This window comes from Pristis pectinata, chromosome 10, assembly GCF_009764475.1.
Source record: "Pristis pectinata isolate sPriPec2 chromosome 10, sPriPec2.1.pri, whole genome shotgun sequence".
In the NCBI taxonomy this organism is placed as follows: domain Eukaryota; kingdom Metazoa; phylum Chordata; class Chondrichthyes; order Rhinopristiformes; family Pristidae; genus Pristis; species Pristis pectinata.
The window spans coordinates 7,252,339-7,273,961 of record NC_067414.1 but is presented as its reverse complement, the minus strand read 5'-3'; the positions used below and the strand labels follow the sequence as shown (position 1 = coordinate 7,273,961).

Genomic DNA, 21,623 nt, shown 5'->3' with positions numbered 1-21,623 from the left:
ATGAATTAACAGATAGAGTTGATGAGGGTACTGCAGTGGATGTGGTGTACATGGACATCCAGAAGGCTTTTGACAACACAGAGACACAAGAGACTGCAGATGTTGGAATCTGGAGCAACAAACAGGTACAAAGTAAAGGGGAAGAGAATGGATCGTGTTGTGAGGAAAACTATTTTTACACCACGTACAGTTGTGCTCTGGAATGCAGTGTTCACAGATGTGATGGAAGCAGGTTCCATTGTGGCATTCAAAATGGAATTGGGTAGATATATCATGGAGAAAGTTTGCAAGGCTGCAGAGAAAGGATTGGTGAGTGGAACTAGAGAGATGCTCTGGTAGAGAACCAGTGCGGACATGATGGGCTGAACGATCTCCATCTGTGCTGCAACCATTCCCTGGCTCTTTGATTCTACAATCCATTATCTTTGAACCTCTCTTGCTGTAGTTCCCAGAATACTTCCAAAGGCAGATTTAATTTGCAATATCACGCAGGAAGATCACAGTCAGTCACCAAGTATAATTAGTCGGTCAGAAGGAAACACTGCAATTTATGGTTTGAGCAATTGGCCTTTCATTTCTTCTTTTAAATGAAACGTAGAAACACACTGCACAACATCAACAGAACCCAGCCCACAGAATACAAATCCATAAACAAAATAGTAACTATAATGCAATTTACATTAGATCAATGATTTATTCAAACTCTCACCTGCTGTGGGGCTTGGGGACTTGGAGTTAACGTAACAATACAGTCTTCATTCCTCAACTGAGTGGAAGAAATGTGAGTGTTTGCATGATCACACTGACGGTGCATGGAATGATAATTTGAGTGCCAGTAATGCTGAGGTTGCACCAGAGAACTGTGCTGACAAATTTCTATTTATGTAAATTACTGAGTGGGCTTTAAGCAAGCCCTTAGGAATTTCTGATCTTCAAATGTCATCGTGAAGGGACAAATACCAGTGACTTGAAACCAGCAGCCAGCTGCACTGATTGTGTAAGGAAGCATTGTGTTTTTAACATGTGTTTTCACTGTCAGGTGCATGTTGGTGGGTGTGAATCTAATGTCACAGTGAGACAAGGTCCTGATAAATGATCCCAATGAAGAATGTCAGGCACAGGACCTCTAAAGTTGTTGACTGACAACAGATTATGGACAGAAGCAATCAATGTGATGGAGGCAAGGGATTTGGAGCAAAATCCACAACAATGTTTAAAACATTTACACTGAGCAATGCCCAGGGAGTTGTTATAAATCTCAGTGTTATCCAAAATGTCCCTTGTGTATCATCATCTTTGATGTCATTTCATGGATCTTGTTTCCTGATATCTAGCGTTGACCACATAGCTAGGGTGGCTCCTTGAGCGCTATTAAAAAACTCATGTGTAGAAATACACGACACTGGAGGAAGCGATTGTGTCTGTGGTGGCAAAAAATGAACTTTAGGTTAATCCCTCTTCTCGGCCCTTGAAGCACAGCTCTGCAGAATCAGAGTCAGGTTAATTATCACTGACAGATGGTGTGAAATTTGTTGTTTTGCAGCAGCAGTACAGTGCAAGACATAAAAATTACCATAAGTTACAAAAATAAATAAAGAGTGGAAAACAAAAAGAAATAATGAGGTAGTGTTCACGGGTTCATGGACCGTTCAGAAATCTGATGGTGGAGGGGAAGAAGCTGTTCCTGAAACATTGAGTGTGGGTCTTCATGCTCCTGTACCTCCTCTGTGATGGTAGTAATGCAAAGAAGCCATATCCAGGGTGGTGAGGGTGCTTACTGCCTTCTTGAGGCACCGCCTGTTGAAGATGTCCTCGATGGTAGGGAGGGTTGTGCCCGTGATGGAGCTGGCTGAGTCTACAACCCTCTGCAGCCTCTTGCGTTCCTGCGCATTGGAGCCTCCACACCAGGCGGTGATGCAACCAGTCAGAATGCTCTCCACCGTACAACTGTAGAAATTTGCAAGAGTCTTTGGTGACAGACCAACTCCCCTCAAACTCCTCATGAAGTAGAGCCGCTCATGTGCATTCTTCATGATTGCATCAATGTGTTGGGCCCAGGATAGATCCTCTGAGATGTTGACGCCCAGGTAATAACTCGTCAAATCATCATTATTAAAGAGAAAGAATACAGTAATCATTGGAATAAAGCCAGTCAGTCTCCAAGATCAAGTGTACCTTTCGTCAGTGTGCACCCTATTCAATCTAAAATCAGCTAAAGGAGAACTAAAGGTAAAACCAACGAGATGATGCCTCTCAGAGAAATTTCTCAATGGCTCTCAAAAGTAATCAACAACTGCGAGAGAGTATCTTACTTTGTTCAATCTAGACACAACAATGTCAGCCGTTAGTCTGGGCAGATTATCAGTCATCTATGTCTATGCTTAATCTCTATCCCCATTCTCAACCATATGCTGTTCTGTGACAACGGTTACAATGGTCAGGGCTTCAGTTACAAACCCACACTGGTAGTCTTTTGAGTGACCACTAATGACTTGAGGATATTGTAATGATAATTACAGATAATAAATTAACAAAAATCCTAAATATATGAATTTAGCAATTACTAGGTGTGACAACCTGATGTCAAAGTTACTGAAAGACCTAAATTAGTTAAAGCATATCATATAAATACTGCTCAACCGGCACCTTCGCTCCGTCTGCCGTAACAGCCAGGATCTCCTGTTGGCCAGTCACTTTAATTCCACTCTCTGTTCCCGTGTCCGTCCATGGCCTCCTCTACTGTTGAGGCCAGACGCGGGTTAGAGAAGCAGCACCTTGTATTCCGCCTTGGTGGTTTCCAACCTGACTGCATGAACATCGATTTCTCAAACTTCCAGTAACGTCTCCCCTCTGTCCCCCCCCCCATTTTTTTCGCTTATCCCTCCAGTCCCCCCATCACCCCTTCTCTTTCCCCTCTCCCACCCTCTCGACCTGCCCGTCACCCGCACATTCCTCCCTCCAGTTCCCCTTGTCACCTCCCCTTTATTCCGTGCTCCACCTTCACCTCATATCAGATTCCATCCTCCTCAGCCCTTTGTCACTTCCACCCATCACCTCCCAGCTTCTGACACCGTTCCCACTCTCCCCCCTCCCCCATCTGCCTATCAGCCCCCTCACCTGGATCCACCTATCACCTGCCAGCTCTTGCTCTACCCCTTCCCCCCCCCCACCCTTTCATACTGGCTCTCTCCTCTCTTTCTTTCCAGTCCTGATGAAGGGTCGCAACCCGAAATGTCAACTGTCCATTTCCCTCCACAGAGGCTGCCTGACCCGCTGAGTTCCTCCAGCATTTTGTGTGCAGTTCCAGATCTCCAGTCTCTCTTGTGCCCTCATTACTGACGCTGCAGTCCTGTAGTCATCTCGTTTCATTGACTATAAATGCTGGTTAGGATCCACTTGATAAAACATAGAACATAGAACATTACAGCACAGTACAGGCCCTTCGGCCCACAATGTTGTGCTGACATTTTACCCTGCTCTAAGATCTATCTAACCCTTCCCTCCCACATAGCCCTCCATTTCTCTATCATTCATGTGGCTATCTAACAGTCTCTTAAATGTCCCTAATGCATCTGCCCCCACAACCTCTGCCGGCAGTGTGTTCCACACACCCACCACTCTCTGTGTAAAAAACTTACCTCTGACGTCCACCTTATACCTTCCTCCAATCACCTTAAAATTATGTCCCCTTCATGTTAGCCATTTTCACCCTGGGAAAAAGTCTCTGACTGTCCACCCGATCTATGCCTCTTATTATCTTGTACACCTCTATCAAGTCACCTCTCATCCTCCTCCTCTCCAAAGAGAAAAGCCTTAGCTCGCTCAACCTATCCTCATAAGACTTGCTCTCCAATCCAGGCAGCATTCTGGTAAATCTCCTCTGCACCTTCTCTAAAGCTTTCACATCCTTCCTATAATGAGGCGACCAGAACTGAACACAATACTCCAAGTGTGGTCTAACCAGAGTTCTATAGAGCTGCAACATCACCTCACAGCTCTTGAACCCAGTACCCCAGACTAATGAAGGCCAACACACCATAGTGATAGTGGATCATTGAGATAAAACCCATTTACTTTGTTAATACCCTGTAGGAAAATACTTGCGCCAACCTACCCAATAAGGCCTTCAGCTGAGCAAATATTCATCTGCTTTGATTGACAGAAGAAACACATGAGGATATCAAGGCCACAGAATTCATGCTGGAAAAAGCCACAACATTTAATTTGCACTTCGGGAGGTCAAATGTAAGGGTAAAGTGTACAGTAAATAGCAGGACCCTTAGGGGCATTGATGTACAGAGGGATCTTGGGGTCCAAGTCCATAGCTCACTGCAAGTAGCCACACGAGTAGATAGGGTGGTAAAGGAGGTGTATGGCATGCTTGCCTTCATCGGTCGGGGCATTGAGTATCAGCGTCAGGAAGTCATGTTGCAGCTGTATAAAACTTTGGTTAGGCCGCAATCAGAGTATCGTGTGCAGTTCTGGCTGCCCATTACATTAGTTGGAGGGAAATTGAGAGCCTTCTTCATCCTCAACCTCTCACTATTTAAACAAAACCCCATCCTTCTATTTTTTTCTACCAAAATTGATTACCGCATATTTTTCTATACTATATTCCATCTGCCACGTTGTCACTCACTGACTGAGCCTCCTGAAACCTTCCTTCATCCTTTTCAAAGCCCATACTGGCCGCAAGCTTTGTATCATCAGCAAACTTGGATATATTGCACTTGATCCCGTCATCCAGCTTGTTAATGTAGATTGTAAATAGGTGGCTGTCTGAGGCAGCCCACAGACTCCCAACCCAAAAATGACCTCTTTATTCCAACTCTCCCCTTCTGACCATTGACTTCAATTCTCCAATTCTGCTTCATAATCTCTTGTGTGGTACCTAATGAAAAGACCTTCTGAAAGTTTCGACACACCACACCACTGTTTCTGCCTTATCTATTGTACTGCTAACAACCGCAAAAAATTCTCCAAAGCTGATTTCTCTTTCATGCACGCGTCCAATTCAATATTATTTTCTCAGTGCCTTACAACCTCTTGATCATTAGTAGATTTGAGCATTTGTCTTTTTACTAATGTCATCCTCACTAATCTGTAACCGCCAAATCTCCAACTTTTTAAATCATGTGGTTACATTCGTCACCTTCCAATCTGTAGGAACCATCTCGGATCTATGGAATTTTGGAAAATGACAACCAGTGGATCCACTATCTCCATTCAAGACCATGGGATGAGATCATTATGACCTGGGAACTTTCAGCACCTTTATTTTCTCCAGTATTAATTCTTCAACTCTGCTCATCTCTTTGAGCTCCTCAATCAATCCGGTTCTGTATCTCTCTGTTCCTCCTGGAAGCTTTTCTGTGCCTTTGTGAACGAAGACATATTTGTTTGCTTTCTCTACCTTTTCCTTATTGCCCATATAATTTCTCCCCTTTCTGTCCACACTGAGGAGTCAAGAATGGGGTTACTCTTCGCAGATTGAAACCTGAGTTTGTACTAACGTGGCAAATTCAATTAGGTTTCTGGCCAGTGGTAGTGGCCACCAGCTGTACCACCACCAAACCACTCCCAGGATGTTGAGAGATATGTAGGATTCAACGATTGTGATGGTGTTGAATGTCAAGGGAATCCAGATTGCTTACAGAGATTGATATGAGTGTTATGAGATTACAGATTGCTTTAGAATACAACCCTGCTACTTCCCACTGCACCCCAAAGATGTCCTGTTTTGAGCTGCTAAATCTATCCCTGCAAAGTGTGATAGTGTAACCACAAAACACATTGGACAGTGTCTCCACTCTGAAGACTGGGTGAGGACTGGATGGTGATCTCAGCTACTAAATCTGCCATAGACAAATGTATCTGCCTGCACATGATCCACATCCCTCCATTCCCTGCACGTTCATGTGTCTCTCTAAATGCCCCTCAAACACCACTATCGTATCTGCTTCCACCATCACCCCTGGTAGCCTGTTCAAGGCACACCCACCACTCTCTGTGTAAAAAAACTACCCTGCACATCTCCTTTAAACTTCCCCCCTCTCACTGTAAATTCATGTCCTCTATTATTTGGTGTTTCTACCCTGGGAAAAAGACTCTGATTATCTACCCTATCTCAACCCCATTTTCTCTCTCCCTCCTAAATCACTAGGGTTACATTTGCTACTTTCCAATCTGGGTGAACCGGTTTTGAATCCACCAAATTTTGTTAGATGATCACCGATGCAACCAACATCTCCACAACCCCCTTCCTGGGATGCAGGTCATCAGGTCCTGGGGATTTATCACCTTTCAATCCCATTAAGTAATATTTTGCTAATGCTGGTTTCTTTCAGATCATCTTTCACTCTCGACCTGTTCTTCTCAACTATTTCCAAAAGTCGTTCTGTACATTTTTCATGAAGACAAATTTTAAAAATTCTCTTTTAATTGTTCAATCATTTATTTATTTCCCAGTGTAATTTCTTCTGTTTTAGCAAGGGACCCACATTAACTTTTGCCAATATTTTTCTTTCGACATATTGGTATAAGGTTTCTTTGTTAGTCACACGTACATCGAAACACAGAGTGAAATGCATCTTTTGCGTAGCGTGTTCTGGGGGCAGCCCGCAAGTGTCGCCATGCTCCCGGCGCCAACATAGCATGCCCACAACTTCCTAACCCGTACGTCTTTGGAATGTGGGAGGAAACTGGAGCACCCGGAGGAAACCCACGCAGACATGGGGAGAACGTACAAACTCCTTTCAGACAGCGGCAGGAATTGAACCGGGGTCGCTGGTGCTGTAATAGCGTTACGCTAACCGCTACACTACGGTGGACCACGGAAGTTGCCAAATCACAGAATGCCAAGCCAGAGAGTTTCAACCCGCGCATCCTTATGTGCCCACACACACAGACCCCTGCTGACAGACTCCAGACATCATCACCTATTTTTCTGCCTTTCACCCTCACCTTGCCCTTTCTCTTCACCATTCCTCTCACCAGAGCCCTCCTGTGTTCTTCCCTGCCATACACTCATAAATAACTTGAAAGGGAAAAGACTTCACGGCAGTCGGGCAAGTTCAGGAAAAAATAATTGAGGAGCTTTTTCAATGGGTTTGCAGAGGCACGTTGAAATGACAAGTCTCCTACAGTGCTGTATTATTCTGAGACTACCTGACAGTATTCTGTTGCAAAGTCAGGAAAAGTGTTTTTATAGCAGTCACAAGTCCGTCTCTTCAGAACCATTTCTTAATTTCTTTTATTTTAATAATAGATCTATCGTACAGATGTTGGTGTCAATCTTATCAGGACCTCGGGCCCACTAAAGCTGTTTACAGATTTGAGTTATAAATAGGAGGCTGATAGACCTATAAATAATCACAGAAGTGAAAATGAGCTGATTATGTACTGGCAATTCAAGTGAGTCTTTGTTGGGACCATGTTACGTTACTTTCATTTATTTCAGCCTTTTTCAAATAAAATAAGTGAGATATTTATTTGATATCTCACCCGGAGGTTGCTCTGGGTGCTCCGGTTTCCTCCCACATTCCAAAGATGTACGGGTTAGGAAGTTGTGGGCATGCTATGTTGGCGCCGGAAGCGTGGCGAAACTTGCGGGCTCCCCCCAGCTGCTTATTGCTGAATTCACACTACTTTTAGTTTTTGTGCCCATTTTACAATCAAAATTTCTTGGGTAGTGTCTGGTCAAGGGAGATCATAAGATAGTTCTGTAAATTATAACAGGTGTGAAGACCTCCTTCAACTTTATTTGTTGAGCAGGAATGCAAGAGGCTGCAGAGAGCAGTGGACACAGCCCAGTCCATCACGGGCACAGCCCTCCCCGCTACTGACAGCATCTACAGGAGGCGCTGCCTCAAGAAGGCAGCATCTATCATCAAAGATCTCCACGATCCAGCTCATGCCCTCTTCTCTCTGCCACCATCAAGCAGGGGGTACAGAAGCCTGAAGTTCAGGAACAACTACTTTCCTACAACCATCAGATTCTTAAACCAACCTGCACAATCCTAACCCTACCTCAGCAACAGAACACTACGGCATACCTCTTGCATGACCATGGACTTGTTTCTGATTGTGTTTTTTTGCCTAATATCTTGTTTTTGCACCGTCTTTTTCTTCACTGTCTTGTATAATTTATGCATAATTTATGTTCTGTGTGTTGTCTGAATCTACGTGCCTGTGATGCTGCTGCAAACAAGTATTTTACTGCACCTGTAACTCACTGTATTTGTGCACATGACAATAAACTCAACTTGACTTTGAAGACCTTGGAATGATGGCAAGGTTTAGAACATTTAATGAGCAGGCCGTGATTACACACGGTACAACAGGCTCCACAAATTGAACGGCCTTTCTCTGTCCTTTGGTTTCTTATCTTCTTTTCTCTGAGAGCAAGGGGAATGGATCTACTCTTGTCAGTATGTCACACTGTTCTACAAAGTTTTGATTATCTAATGTCAACTGTATGTGCTAAGTAGCAGTACAATGGTGATTTTGGAAAGGAGAAGAACAAGAACACAGAACATAGAACATAGAACATGGAACACTCCAGCACAGTACAGACCCTTTGGCCCACAATGTTGTGCCGACATTTTCTCCTGCTCTAATATCTATCTAACCCTTCCCTCTCACATAGCCCTCCATTTATCTGTCATTCATGTGTCTATCTAAGAGTCTCTTAAATGTCCCTAAGGTGTCTGCCCCCACAACCTCTGCTGGCAGTGTGTTCCACGCACCCACCATTCTCTGTGTAAAAAACTTACTTCTGATATCCCCCTTATATCTTCCTCCAATCACCTTAAAATTATGCCCCCTCGTGTTAGCCATTGTCGATCTGGGAAAAAGTCTTCGACTGTCCACTCGATCTATGCCTCTTATCATCTTGTACACCTCTATCAAGTCACCTCTCATCCTCCTTCTCTCCAAAGAGAAAAGCCCCAGCTCACTCAACCTATCCTCAAAAGACATGCTCTCCAATCCAAGCGGCATCCTGGTAAATCTACTCTGCACCCTCTCTAAAGCTTCCACAGTGAAGGAAGCACTAAGGGTATATAATGTATCCTTAGAGCCTAATGGATGTATTGGAGTTGGTGATACCTTTGATGTTAACTGCAGGAGCCAACAACATTATAGAGATTGTGATGCCCAATTAGTCACTTATTATAACATTTACACCAATTATAACAGATATGTATCTAATCCAGGTCAATCTTATTAAGAAGCAAATACTTTAAATTTATGGGGCAACTTAAATGGCATTAGCATATCTAAATTGGTAAATTGGTTTATTATTGTCACATGTACCGAGGTACAGTGAAAAACTTTGTTTTGCATGCCACCCATACAGATCATTTCATCACATCAGTACATTGGTAGTACAATGGAAAAGCGATAACAGAATGCAGAATAAAGTGCGACAGTTACAGAGAAAGTGCAGTGCAGGCAGACGATAAGATGCAAGGTCATAACAAGGTAGATTGTGAGTTCAAGAGTCCACCATATTGTACTAGGGGACCGTTCAATAGTCTTATAACAGCGGGATAGAAGCTGTCCTTGAGCCTGGTTGTACGTGCTTTCAGGCTTTTGTATCTTCTGCCCGATGGGAGAGGGGAGAAGAGAGAATGTCTGGGGTGAATGGGGTCTTTGATTATGCTGGCTGAGGCAGCGGGAAGTGTAGACAGAGTCCATGGAGGGAGTTACAGCACAGAAACAGGCTCCTCGGCCCACCAAGTCTACACCAACCATCACTGGTTCTGTACTAACTTGATGTAACTGCACTGTGTAATGAATTGACCTGTAAGATCGGTTTGTAAGACAAGTTTTTCACTGTACCTCGGTACAAGTGACAATAATATACCAATACCAATTTACACTAATCCTACGTTAATCCCAGTTTTCACTCTCCCCATATTCCCATCACCTCCCCCCAGATTCTACCTCTCACCTACACACCAGGGACAATTTACAGCGGCCAGTTAATTTACCAACCTGCACATCATTGGGATGTGGGAGAATATCACCAGTGGGAGAGAGGAGAAGAGAGGATATCCGAGGTGGGTGGGGTCTTTGATTGTGCCGGCTCAAAGTGTTTTCACAGCCAATGAATTACCTTTTATCCGAAGTGTGAAGACTGTTGCGATGTAGGAAACAAAGAACAAATCCACACAGGTGGTGATAGGGATTTATTTGGTCAAATTTGGATTCTCCAACTATTTTAGTTTGGGATATGTGTTCCGTCCCACTTTAAAGCAGTGGGAAATGACAGAGTAAAGAGCTTTGCATCCAAATCAGCTCTAAATCATGCCTGCTCTACTGTAGTATTCTACCATTTAACACAGCCATTCTACAGCCAATACTCTGCCTTTGAGAACAAGGCATGTCATTTCTATGGGCTGGCTTTTACATTTTATTGTTAGCCTTTTTAAATTTTTCTTTTAATTGAACTATTTGGGACTTTTTTTAAAACTATCTTGCATTAGCGTCATCTATTCCTCAGCTGTTTGTGAACACCCGGTACAAGCAGCCAAGAAGGAGAGAACATGGCACTCTTCCAAGCTGTCATTATTGTTTTTTGAGAGTTTTATTGAACAGCACCAAGGACTATCAATGAGCAACCCTTCCATCTTTTTTCTGCCTCCTCTGAAAGCCATAACTACCTAAAAGTGGCACTTAACTTCACAGCGACCGTAATCAAACCTGATCAACAGGAAGGTGGCCTGTCCTTGTTTGAAAACTGCCTAAAAACCATCACAGCTTAAAAATGACACTGAACTTCACAATGCTTACATGCAGTGACTGAGATGGTTGTGGATGTGAGAGAACTACTGTCACACCTCAGTGTAACCATAACCAGACACGGTACGTCCCCTTTGACACCCACCAACTTTTATTGATCCACCATAGAAAGCATCCTATCTCGATGCATCATGGCTTGGTACGGCAACTGCTCTCCCCAGGACTATAAGAAACTGCAGAGAGTTCTGGACACAGCCCAGCGTGTCACGGAAACCAGCCTCCCCTCCATGGACTCTGTCTGTACCTCTCGCTGCCTTGGTGAAGCAGCCAGCATAATCAAAGACCCCACCAACCTGGGTCATTCTCTCTTCTCTCCTCTTCCATCAGGTAGAAGATACAGGAGCCTGAGGGCATGTACCACCAGGCTTAAGGACAGCTTCTACCCCACTGTGATAAGACTATTGAATGGTTCCCTTATACAATGAGATGGACTCTGACCTCACGATCTACCTTGTGACCTTGCACCTTATTGTCTACCTGCACTGCACTTTCTCTGTAGCTGTGACACTTTACTCTGTACTGTTATTGTTTTTACCTGTACTACATCAATGCACTCTGTACTAACTCAATGTAACTGCACTGACTGTGTAATGAATTGACCTGTATGAACGGTATGCAAGACAAGTTTTTCACTGTACCTCGGTACAAGTGACAATAATAAACCAATTCCAATACCAATACATCCATCGGGCAGCACCTAACTATCTCATTATTAATTATTTGTTCTCTACTTAGTTCAAGTTCATGTTTATGGTTGTCATGGGCACACATACACAGGGTATAAATGCTATGAAAAATAGCTTTTTGCAGCAGCAGCACAGTACATTACAAACAAGACAAACATAGTTTAACATATTTAATTCCATCTAGTGATCCCACAATTTTCAGCTTCCTTCACCACACCTCAGTAATAAAGCAGCCTACAAAAGAATTTAAACATTATCTAGGCTTGTACGACATGTTAACTTCCCTGTGACATTCATGCCAATTAATGACTATGCATTTCAATCTTGATTGAGTGCTGACGCAGGATTTCGACCTGAAACGTCGACAATTCCTTTCCCCCCACAGATGCTGCTTGACCCGCTGAGTTCCTCCAGCAGATTTTTGTCTCTCTAGAATCCAGCATCCCTTGTGTCACTCTTGACTGAGTGCTGCACTGTTGCTCTGGACCTTACATCCAGAGATCCCAACTGATAAAGGTTCGGTGATAACTCACCAGACAGCTGTGGGTGGCGCAGTGGCGCAGATGGTAAAGCATCTGCCTCACAGCTTCAGAGACCCGAGTTTGCTCCTGACCTCTGATGCTGTCTGTCTGGAGTTTGCACGCCCTCCCTGTGACTGTACGGGTTTCCCCCCAAGTAAGATAAGATGTCTTTACTAGTCACATGTATATTGAAACAGACAGTGAAATGTATCCTTTGCATAGAGTGTTCTGGAGGCAGCCCGCAAGTGTCACCACACTTCTGGCGCCAACATAGCATGCCCACAACTTCCTAACCCGTACATCTTTGGAATGTGGGAGGAAACCAGAGCACCCAGAGGAAACCTACGCAGACACGGGGAGAAGGTACAAACTCCTTACAGACAGTGGCCGGAATTGAACCCGGTTCTCTGGGGCTTAATAGCATTACGCTAACCGTTACACTATCGTGCCTGCCTCCAGTACTCCAGTTTCCTCCCACATCCCAGAGGTGTGCGGGTTGGTAGGTTAATTGGCCACTGTAAATTGCCCCTGGTGTGTAGTGGATTGTTAAAATCTGGAGGGAGCTGATGAGAATGTGGAGAGAATAAAAGAATGTCACGAATGTAGGGTTAGCGTAAATGGATGGTTGATGGTTGGCATGGACGATGGGCTAATGGCCTGTTTCCACGCTGTGTGACTCTATGATTAACAGATACATATCATTCTTGGTTAATCCATCAATACAGATAGTGAGTTAACTTCTTGCTCTAGATCTTATGTCTGCACCAAGAAAGGTCAACATTCACAGCATTCAGTCCTGAAGAAGGGTCCTGACCCAAAACGTTGACCGCCTGCTTTTCTCCACGGATGCTGCCTGGCCTGCTGAGTTCCTCCAGCATCATCATGTTTTTCATTCAGCATTCACAATTTTCTTTCCCCAGTTTGTTTCCTTTCAAGTCCAGATTTAATTCATCTTCTCTGACCTACATCTGCTTCAAAGCACGCTTCGGTTAACCACAAGAAACTCCTTCACCCGCACCGTCAACCACTTGTGGCATTCAGCTTCTCCTGAGCCCCGCCTTACCACGGACGTTCTTTTGGTCTCTCCACATCTCCTGTCCCACTCCCTATCTCTGCAACTTATCTCTTGCTTCTTTCATCTTGATGGACTGTCGTCAACCTGAAACATTCATCTGGAACAACAAACAATCTGCTGGAGGAACTCAGTGGGTCGAGCAGCATCTGTGGGGGGGGGGGGGGATTGTCGACGTTTCAGGTCGAAACCCTGCCTCAGGACTGAGGGTGGAGAGGGGAGATGGCTGGTATAGAAAGGAGAGGGGGAGAGGTGAGACAGGAGTCAGAGGTGATTGGTGGACTAAGGAGGGGTGTAAGACGACGGGCAGGTTGTGCTAGGTAGGGAGGGGGAGCGGGGGTAGAAATGGGAGACAGTGGCAGGTGAATAATGGACAGAGGCAGAGAGAGAGAGAGAGAAAACAAATCTGTTGTTCCAGATTCGAGCATCTGCAGTTTCTTGAGTCTCCTCAGAAACCACCATCTTGTTTTTCTCTCCAAAAGACACTGCCTGACCTGCTGAGTATTTCCAAACGTTTCTGTCACATTCTAGGGAAGGCAAGGTCAACTAGAACAACAGTGTAGTGTTGCAATTGGCCTTACTACCTCTGGGCTTGTTAGAGTTGAATAAAACACCAGCCACCCCATTGTCTGCTATGGGAAAGGAGTACTTGCTAAGCATCACGTGACAGCAAGAATGACCTCAGCTATGGTGCTGCCCATTATAAGACTGGCCATCCACACCTGAATATGCCAAGAGTTCCCACCTGAGCAATGTTTGGGTGCACTGAGAACCAATAGAATCGCTGACAGTCAGAGACATTCTCTAAACTAAGAAACACATCAGTTCTTCGAAATCAGGCCATGCATCTGCTATTTTTTCATATCAATAACACGGTTTTATTTGAACTAAATGGTGTTGGCATTGGTTTATTATTGTCACTTGTACCAAGGTACAGTGAAAAACTTGTCTTGCATACTGATCGTACAGATCAATTCATTACACAGTGCATTGAGGTAGTACAAGGTAAAAACAATAACAGAATACAGAGTAAAGTGTTACAGCTATAGGGAAGTGCATTGCAGGTGGACAATAATGTGCAAGGTCAAACAAGGTAGATTGTGAGGTCAAGAGTCCATCTCATCATATAAGGGAACCGTTCAATAGACTTATCACAATGGGATAGAAGCTGTCCTTGAGCCTGGTGTTTGTGCCCTCAGGCTCCTGTATCTTCTGCCAAATGAGAGAGGGGAGAAGGGAGAATGACCCGGATGGGTGGGGTCTTTGATTATGCTGGCTGCTTCACCAAGGCAGTGAGAAGTGTAGACAGAGTCCATAGAGGCGAGGCTGGTTTCCGTGATGCGCTGGGCTGCGTCCACAACTCTCTGCAGTTTCTTGTGGTCCTGGGCAGAGCAGTTGCCGCACCAAGCCGTGATGCATCCAGATAGGATGCTTTCTATGGTGCATCGATAAAAATTGGTGAGTGTCAAAGGGGACATGCCAAATTTCTTTAGCTTCCTGAGGAAGTAGAGGTGCTGGTGAGCTTTCTTGGCCGTGGCGTCTACGTGGTTGGACCAGGACAGGCTATTGATGATGTTCACTCCCAGGAAATTGAAGATCTCAACCCTCTCGACCTCAGCACCATTGATGTAGAAAGGTGCATGTACACCACCCCCCTTCCTGAAGTCAATGACCAGCTCTTTTGTTTTGCTGACATTGGGGGAAAGGTTTTTGTCATGACACCATGCCGCTAAGCTCTCTATCTCCTTCCTGTACTCCAACTCATTGTTATTTGAGATACGGCCCACTACGGTGGTATCATCTGCAAACCTGTAGATGGAGTTAGAGCAGAATCTAACTTAGCATTAGTGACTGAGTCATGGAGTCATACAAAACAGAAACAGGCCCTTCGGCCCAACTGGTCCATGCCGACCAAGATTCCCATCTAAGTGAGTCCTAATTGCCCGCATTTGTTCCATATCCATCTAAACCTTTCCTATCCATGTACCTGTCCAAGTGCCTTTTAAATGCTGTTAATGTACCTGCCTCAACCACTTCCTCTGGCAGCTCATTCCGTACACTGACCACCCACTGGGTGAAAAAGTTGCCCCTCAGGTTCCCTTTAAATCTCTCCCCTCTCACCTTAAACCTACGCCCTCTGGTTCTTGATTCCCCAACCCTGGGAAAAAGTCTGTGCGCATTCACCCTATCTATGCCCCTCATGATTTTATACACCTCTGTAAGATCACCCCTCATTCTCCTACACTCCAATGAAAGATGTCCCAACCTCCTCAACCTCTCTCCATAACTCAGTCCCTCAACATCCTCATAAATCTCCTCTGCACTCTTTCCAGCTTAATGGCATCTTTCCTATAGCAGGGGTGACCAAAATTGAACACAATATTCCAAATGCGGCCTCACCAATATCTTGTCCAACTGCAACATAACATCCCAGCTTCTATACTCAGTGCGCCGACTGATGAAGGCCAGCGTGCCAGGAGTCCACTTTACCACCCTGTCTACCTGCGACTCCGCTTTCAGGGACTTCTGTCAGTTAATGCAGATTCCACATTCTTAATGGATGCTGTTCAAACATGAACTATTTTGATCTTCCCAATAACAAACTGTTACGATAATCTATAGGCATCATACCACAGGTTCTGGAAATATGAACTACAAACAGAAGATGTTGAAAAGTACTCAAACAGCATCTGTGGATGGAGAGTCAACGTTGCAAAGTTCTGATGAAAGGTCTTGACCTGAAAGTTAACTCTGCTCCTTGCTCCACAGATGTTACCTGACCTGCCGAGTATTCCCAGCATTTCTTGTTTTTATTTCTGTTTGAGTAAATTCTAGTTTATCCTGTTCTCTTGAGCTGGTAATTGGTTTATTATGGTCGCTTGTACCGAGATTTAGTGAAAAGCTTTGTTTTGCATGCCATTCATAGAGATCATTCCAAATCAAAGTACATCGAGGAAGTACAAAAGGGAAAAAGAATGACAGGATGCAGAGTATAGTGTTACAGTTCCAGAGAAAGTGCAGTGCAGGCAGATGATAAGTTGCAAGAACAACGGCTAGACAGATTAAAAGATCAAGAGTTTATCATACGAGAGGTCGGGAAGGAAGAGGCATGCAAAAGTTTGGTCAGAAGGATGGACATTAAGAAAGTTTTTAAGAGATGAAATGGCAGTAAGACCAAGATCAGAACCAAAATGTTGTTTTCTGACAGTGAAGTCTCTATCCTGTGCTTACTCAGAGCTAGAGTATACACTAATCACTTCTTTGAACTAAAGCTTGTAATAATCAAGGCAGCAACATTCAACACCTTAGAAAAGAGACTGCCCTTGCGAAAGGGAAGTGCTGCAAAATCTGTTTTCTTTCATCAACTGCCATTTGAAGAGGTTTAGGTACAGGATGAAGTAAAACAAAGTGCAGAGGGTGGATTATACCTTAATTTAACAGTGTTATGGTGAGATCCAGTAACCTATATCCCATGCAATAGAAATCTCTTGCAAGGATGAACTTATATGCTGCCACTTTCTAATGCAATCCATCTGGAACATGATAAGCTGGCAAAGGAACATCAACAGTATTTATGGAGCGGTCAACAGCTGAACTGTCTGATTTGGCAGGAGAAAACTCTGCAGAATGATACCTGGTCCCAAGTTTCCCTGTGGTATTCGACACAGTGGCTGTTAGTTGAAGTAGAATCATATTAACACTTACCACTGACTTCATCACAGAACACTGGGCTTTCTTCTCTTCAATTAAAGGATCCTGTAAGGTGACAAACAAACAGAATGTTCAAAGTGAGGAGCCACTAGGCCCGGAATTTCCAGTCACCAGTTGTTATTGCCGTGTGGGATGTTTAATTGCATTGAATTTCACAGATCATGTTTCATGGGAGAGAGGTGGAGGCGAACCAGGGAAAAGACACAGAATCTGAACTGCCCAGCTCAGTAGCGAGATCTGTGATATTTCTGCCACACGCTATCAGTCAGTGAGAAAGCACAGACACACAGACACAGTTCATCAGTCAGGGCACTGGGTATGGAAGTTGGGATGTCATGTTGCAGTTGTACAAAATGTTAGTGAGGCCGTATTTGGAATATTGTGTTTAGTTCTGGTAACCCTGCTATAGGAAAGATGCCATTAAGCTGAAAAGACTGCGGAGGAGATTTAAGAGGATTTTGCCAGGGCTCGAGGGCCTGAGTTGTACGGAGATGTTGGGAAGGCTATGAATTTATTTCTTTGAATGTAAGAGATAAAGGGGTGACATAACAAAGGTGTATAAAATCATGAGGGGTAAATTGGTTTGGGGTGCCCCCAGAACACTCAATGCAAAAAAGATGTACTTCACTGTGTGTTTCGGTGTACGTGTGACTGATAAAGATATCTTAACCTGTCTTGCATACCGTTCGTATTCATTACACAGTACATTGAGTACAAGGGAAAAACTATAACAGAATGCAGAATATAGTGTTACAATTACAGAGAAAGTGCAGTGCAGGCAGACAATAAGGTGCAAAGTCATAATCAGGTAGATTATGAGTCCATCTTATCATACTAGGGAACCATTCAATAGTCTTATAACAGCGGGATAGAAGCTGCCCTTGAGCCTGGTGGTACGTGCTTTCAGGCTTTTGTATCTTCTGCCTGATGGGAGAGGGGAGAAGAGAGAATGTCCGGGGTGGGAGGGGTCTTTGATTATGCTGGCTGCTTCACCAAGGCAGCGAGAGTCCATGGAGGGGAGGCTGGTTTCCATGATGTGCTGAGCTGTGTTCACAACTCTCTGCAGTTTCTTGCAGTCACGGGTAGAGCAGTTGCCATACCAAGCCATGATGCATCCAGATAGGATGCTTTCTATGGTGCATTGATAAAAATTGGTGAGGGTCGATGGGGACATGCCAGATTTCTTTACCTTCCTGAGGAAGTACAGGTGCGGTTGCACCTTCTTGGCCGTGGCATCTACATGGTTGGACCAGGACAGGCTGTTGGTGATGTTGACTTCTAGAAATTCAAAGCTCTCAACCTTCTCGATCTCAGCACCATTGATATAGGCAGGAACATGTACACCGTCCCGCCTTCCTGAAGTCAATGGCCAGCTCTTTTGTTCTGCTGACATTGAGGGAAAGGTTGTTGTCATGACACCATGTCACTAAGCTCTCTGTACTCTGACTTATCGTTATTTGAGATACGGTCCACTACAGTGGTATCATCTGCAAACTTGCAGATGGAGTTATAGCAGAATCTGGCCACACAGTCATGAGTGTACAGGGAGTAGAGGGCTGAGGACGCAGCCTTGTAGGGCACCAGTGTTGAGAATAATTGTGGGTATAGACGGGGTGAACGCACAAAGTTTTTTCACAGGAAAGGGGAACTAATAACCAGAGGGCATAGGTTTAGGGTGAAGGTGAAAGACTTAAAGGAACCTGAGGGGCAACACAGAGGGTGGCGGGTATATGGAACGAGCTGTGGAGAAAGTGGTTGAGGCAGGTACAATAACAACATTTAAAAGACATTTGGATAGGTGCATGGGTAGGAGGGGTTTAGAGCCAAACACAGGCAAATGGGACTAGCTTGGTTGGCACCATGGTCGGTATGGATGAGTTGGGCCGAAGGGCCTGTTTCCATGCTGGATTACTCTATGACCCCCTTCAACTTATACTGGATACCATTCATGACTCTTCTCTGAATTGCCTTCAATAATTGACGCAATATCCTGCATGAGAGACAGTGGTTAGCGTAACATTATTACAGCGCCAGCGACCCAGGTACAATTCCGGCCACTGTCTGTAAGGAGTTTGTATGTTCTCCCTGTGTCTGTGTGGGTTTCCTCTGGGTGCTCCGGTTTCCTCCCACATTCCAAAGACGTACAGGTTAGGAAGTTGTGGGCATGCTATGTTGACACCGGAAACATGGCGACACTTGCGGGCTGCCCCCGGAACACTCAACACAAAAAAATGCATTTCACTGTATGTTTCGATGTACATGTGACTAATAAAGAAATCTTATCTTATCTTATACTCAAGGTTCTGTCTTAACGGGACATGACACAGCTTGAGTAGGACTTCCTTCAAATCTTTCACCTTTCCCTGGAGACGTTTGCAATTATCCAGAAATATTGGCAAGACATCTTGAGACAGAAGACTGCTGTGTTCCCTTCCTTTGATGTTACATACTTTCCCTTGTAGGAATAGATGACTGAACATCTTCCTGCTCTCATGCAGATTTGACAAACAATATTCTGCAGTGTAACAGAAACTTCCCATCATGATAACTATCCATTTAACTGCGGGTTGTTCCTGCCCATGCTGATTCCTGCAGGAAACAACTAAGGAAATGCCAGAAAGAAACAATAATGATTAAACAATGGTGTGATGCAGCATTTAATCATCACAATAGACACCAGACCATCAAAAGACAATGCTGCAGGAGAGCACCTTGAATGCATATGACAGTGTAAGGCATCCGATCTCTCATATTCACCACATAGACGCCACGGCCAAGAAAGCTCACCAGCACCTCTACTTCCTCAGGAGGCTAAAGAAATTTGGTTTGTCCCCTTTGACTCTCACCAACTTTTACTGATGCACCATAGAAAGCATCCTATCTGGATGCATCACGGCTTGGTACGGCAACTGCTCTGCCCAGGACTGCAAGAAGCTGCAGAGAGTTGTGGATACAGCTCAGCACATCACGGAAACCAGCCTCCCCTCCATGGTCTCTGTCTACACTTCTCACTGCCTCGCTGCCTCGGTAAAGCAGCCAACATAATCAAAGTCCCCGCCCACCCCGGACATTGTCTCTTCTCCCCTCTTCTATCAGGCAGAAGATACAAAAGCCTGAAAGCACGTACCACCAGGCTCAGGACAGCTTCTATCCCGCTGTTATGAGACTATTGGACGGTCCCCTAGTATGATAAGATGCACCCTAGACCTCACAATCTACCTCGTGATTACCTTGCACCTTATTGTCTGCCTGCACTGCACTTTCTCTGTCTCTGTAACACCTTATTTTGCATTCTGTTATTGGTTTACCCTGTACTACCTCAATGCACTGTTGTAATGAATTGATCTGTACGAACAGTATGCAGGACAAATTTTTCACTGTACCTCAGTACATGTGACAATAATAAACCAATTCCAATATTCCACATCATAAGCTGAAAGAATGGATGACATGAAACAGTGCAGCACAGGAACAGGCCCTTCGGCCCACAACGTCTGTGCCAAACACGATGCCCAATTAAACCCAATATCTTCTGCCTGCACACAATCCATATCCCTCCATTCTCTGCAAATTTATGTGTATATCCAACTGGCTCTTAAATGCCACTATTGTGTCTGCTTGCACCACCACCCCTGGCAGTGCATTCCAGGCACCCACCACTCTCTGTGTAAAAAACTTGCCCCACACATCTTTTTTTAAACTTTCCCCCTCTCAACTTAAACGCATGTCCTCTCATGCTTGATTGACGTTTGACACTATATTTTATTAGTGTTTCCTTATTTCATATTACGTTATCCATTGCGTCTTTCGAGAAAATAATGGGGAGTAAAGTAGATAACCTCCATAAACTGGTAACTGGATCACATGGGGGAGGAACTCACGTTTGCCTGTATGGTCTCCGGTTCCCATGTAACTCACTTTTCTCTCTTTATAGACATTCTTTCCAACATTCTCTTTTATTTCCAATTTCCAAAAACTGCGGTGCTGTCCTCACAATTCCAACAGTGTACTAGAGAAACAAAGGACCGCAGATGCTGGAATCTCGATGAAAAACACGATGATGCTGGAGGAACTCAGCAGGCCAGGCAGCATCCGTGGAGAAAAGCAGGCGGTCAACATTTCAGGGCGGGACCCTTATTCAGGACTAAAGATAGGAAAAGGGGAAGCCCAATATATAGGAGGGAAAAGCAGAGCAGTGATAGGTGGACAAAAGAGGGGAGGCCGGGTGGGCACAGGGTGGTGATAGGTAGATGCAAGTAAGAGATAGTGAGAGGCAGGTGTGGGGGAGGAGGGGAGAGCAGATCCACCGGGGGATGGGTCAAAGGTAAGGAGAGAGAAAAAAAAGAAACAAAAGGGTAGAAAAAAGAGAGAGAGGCTAGGAAAGAGCAGAAGAGAAGAAGCATGGTGTGGGGTGGGGGGGGGGGGTGTTTGTGGGGAAGCGAGGTGGGGATTACCTGAAGTGGGAGAATTCAATGTTCGTGCCGTTAGGCTGCAAGGTTCCAAGACGGAAAATGAGGTGCTGTTCCTCCAGTTTGCGCTTGGAATTCTCCCGGCAGTGGAGGAGGCCGAGGACTGACATATCAGTGATAGTGTGGGAGGGGGAGTTGAAGTGACCGGCAATGGGGAGGTGCCGATCACGGTTACGGACGGAGCGCAGGTGTTCTGCGAAATGGTCACCTAGTCTGCGTTTGGTCTCACCAATGTAGAGGAGGCCACACTTGGAGCACCGAATGCAGTAGATGATATTAAGGGAGGTGCAGGTAAGTCTCTCTCTCACCTGAAAGGACTATTTGGGTCCCTGGATGGAGGTGGTGTAGGGGCAGGTGT

At 44.8% G+C, this 21,623-nt stretch overlaps 1 protein-coding gene across 1 annotated transcript in view; it reads right to left on the bottom strand.

The window, feature by feature from the left end:
* Nucleotides 1-21,623, bottom strand: part of LOC127575150 (uncharacterized) — a 172,045-nt gene that overhangs the window by 74,765 nt on the left and 75,657 nt on the right. The window contains exon 7 of the mRNA XM_052024841.1: nucleotides 16,791-16,841. Within this exon, the coding sequence (XP_051880801.1) occupies nucleotides 16,791-16,841 (51 nt within the window). The remainder of the gene's footprint in view (nucleotides 1-16,790; nucleotides 16,842-21,623) is intronic.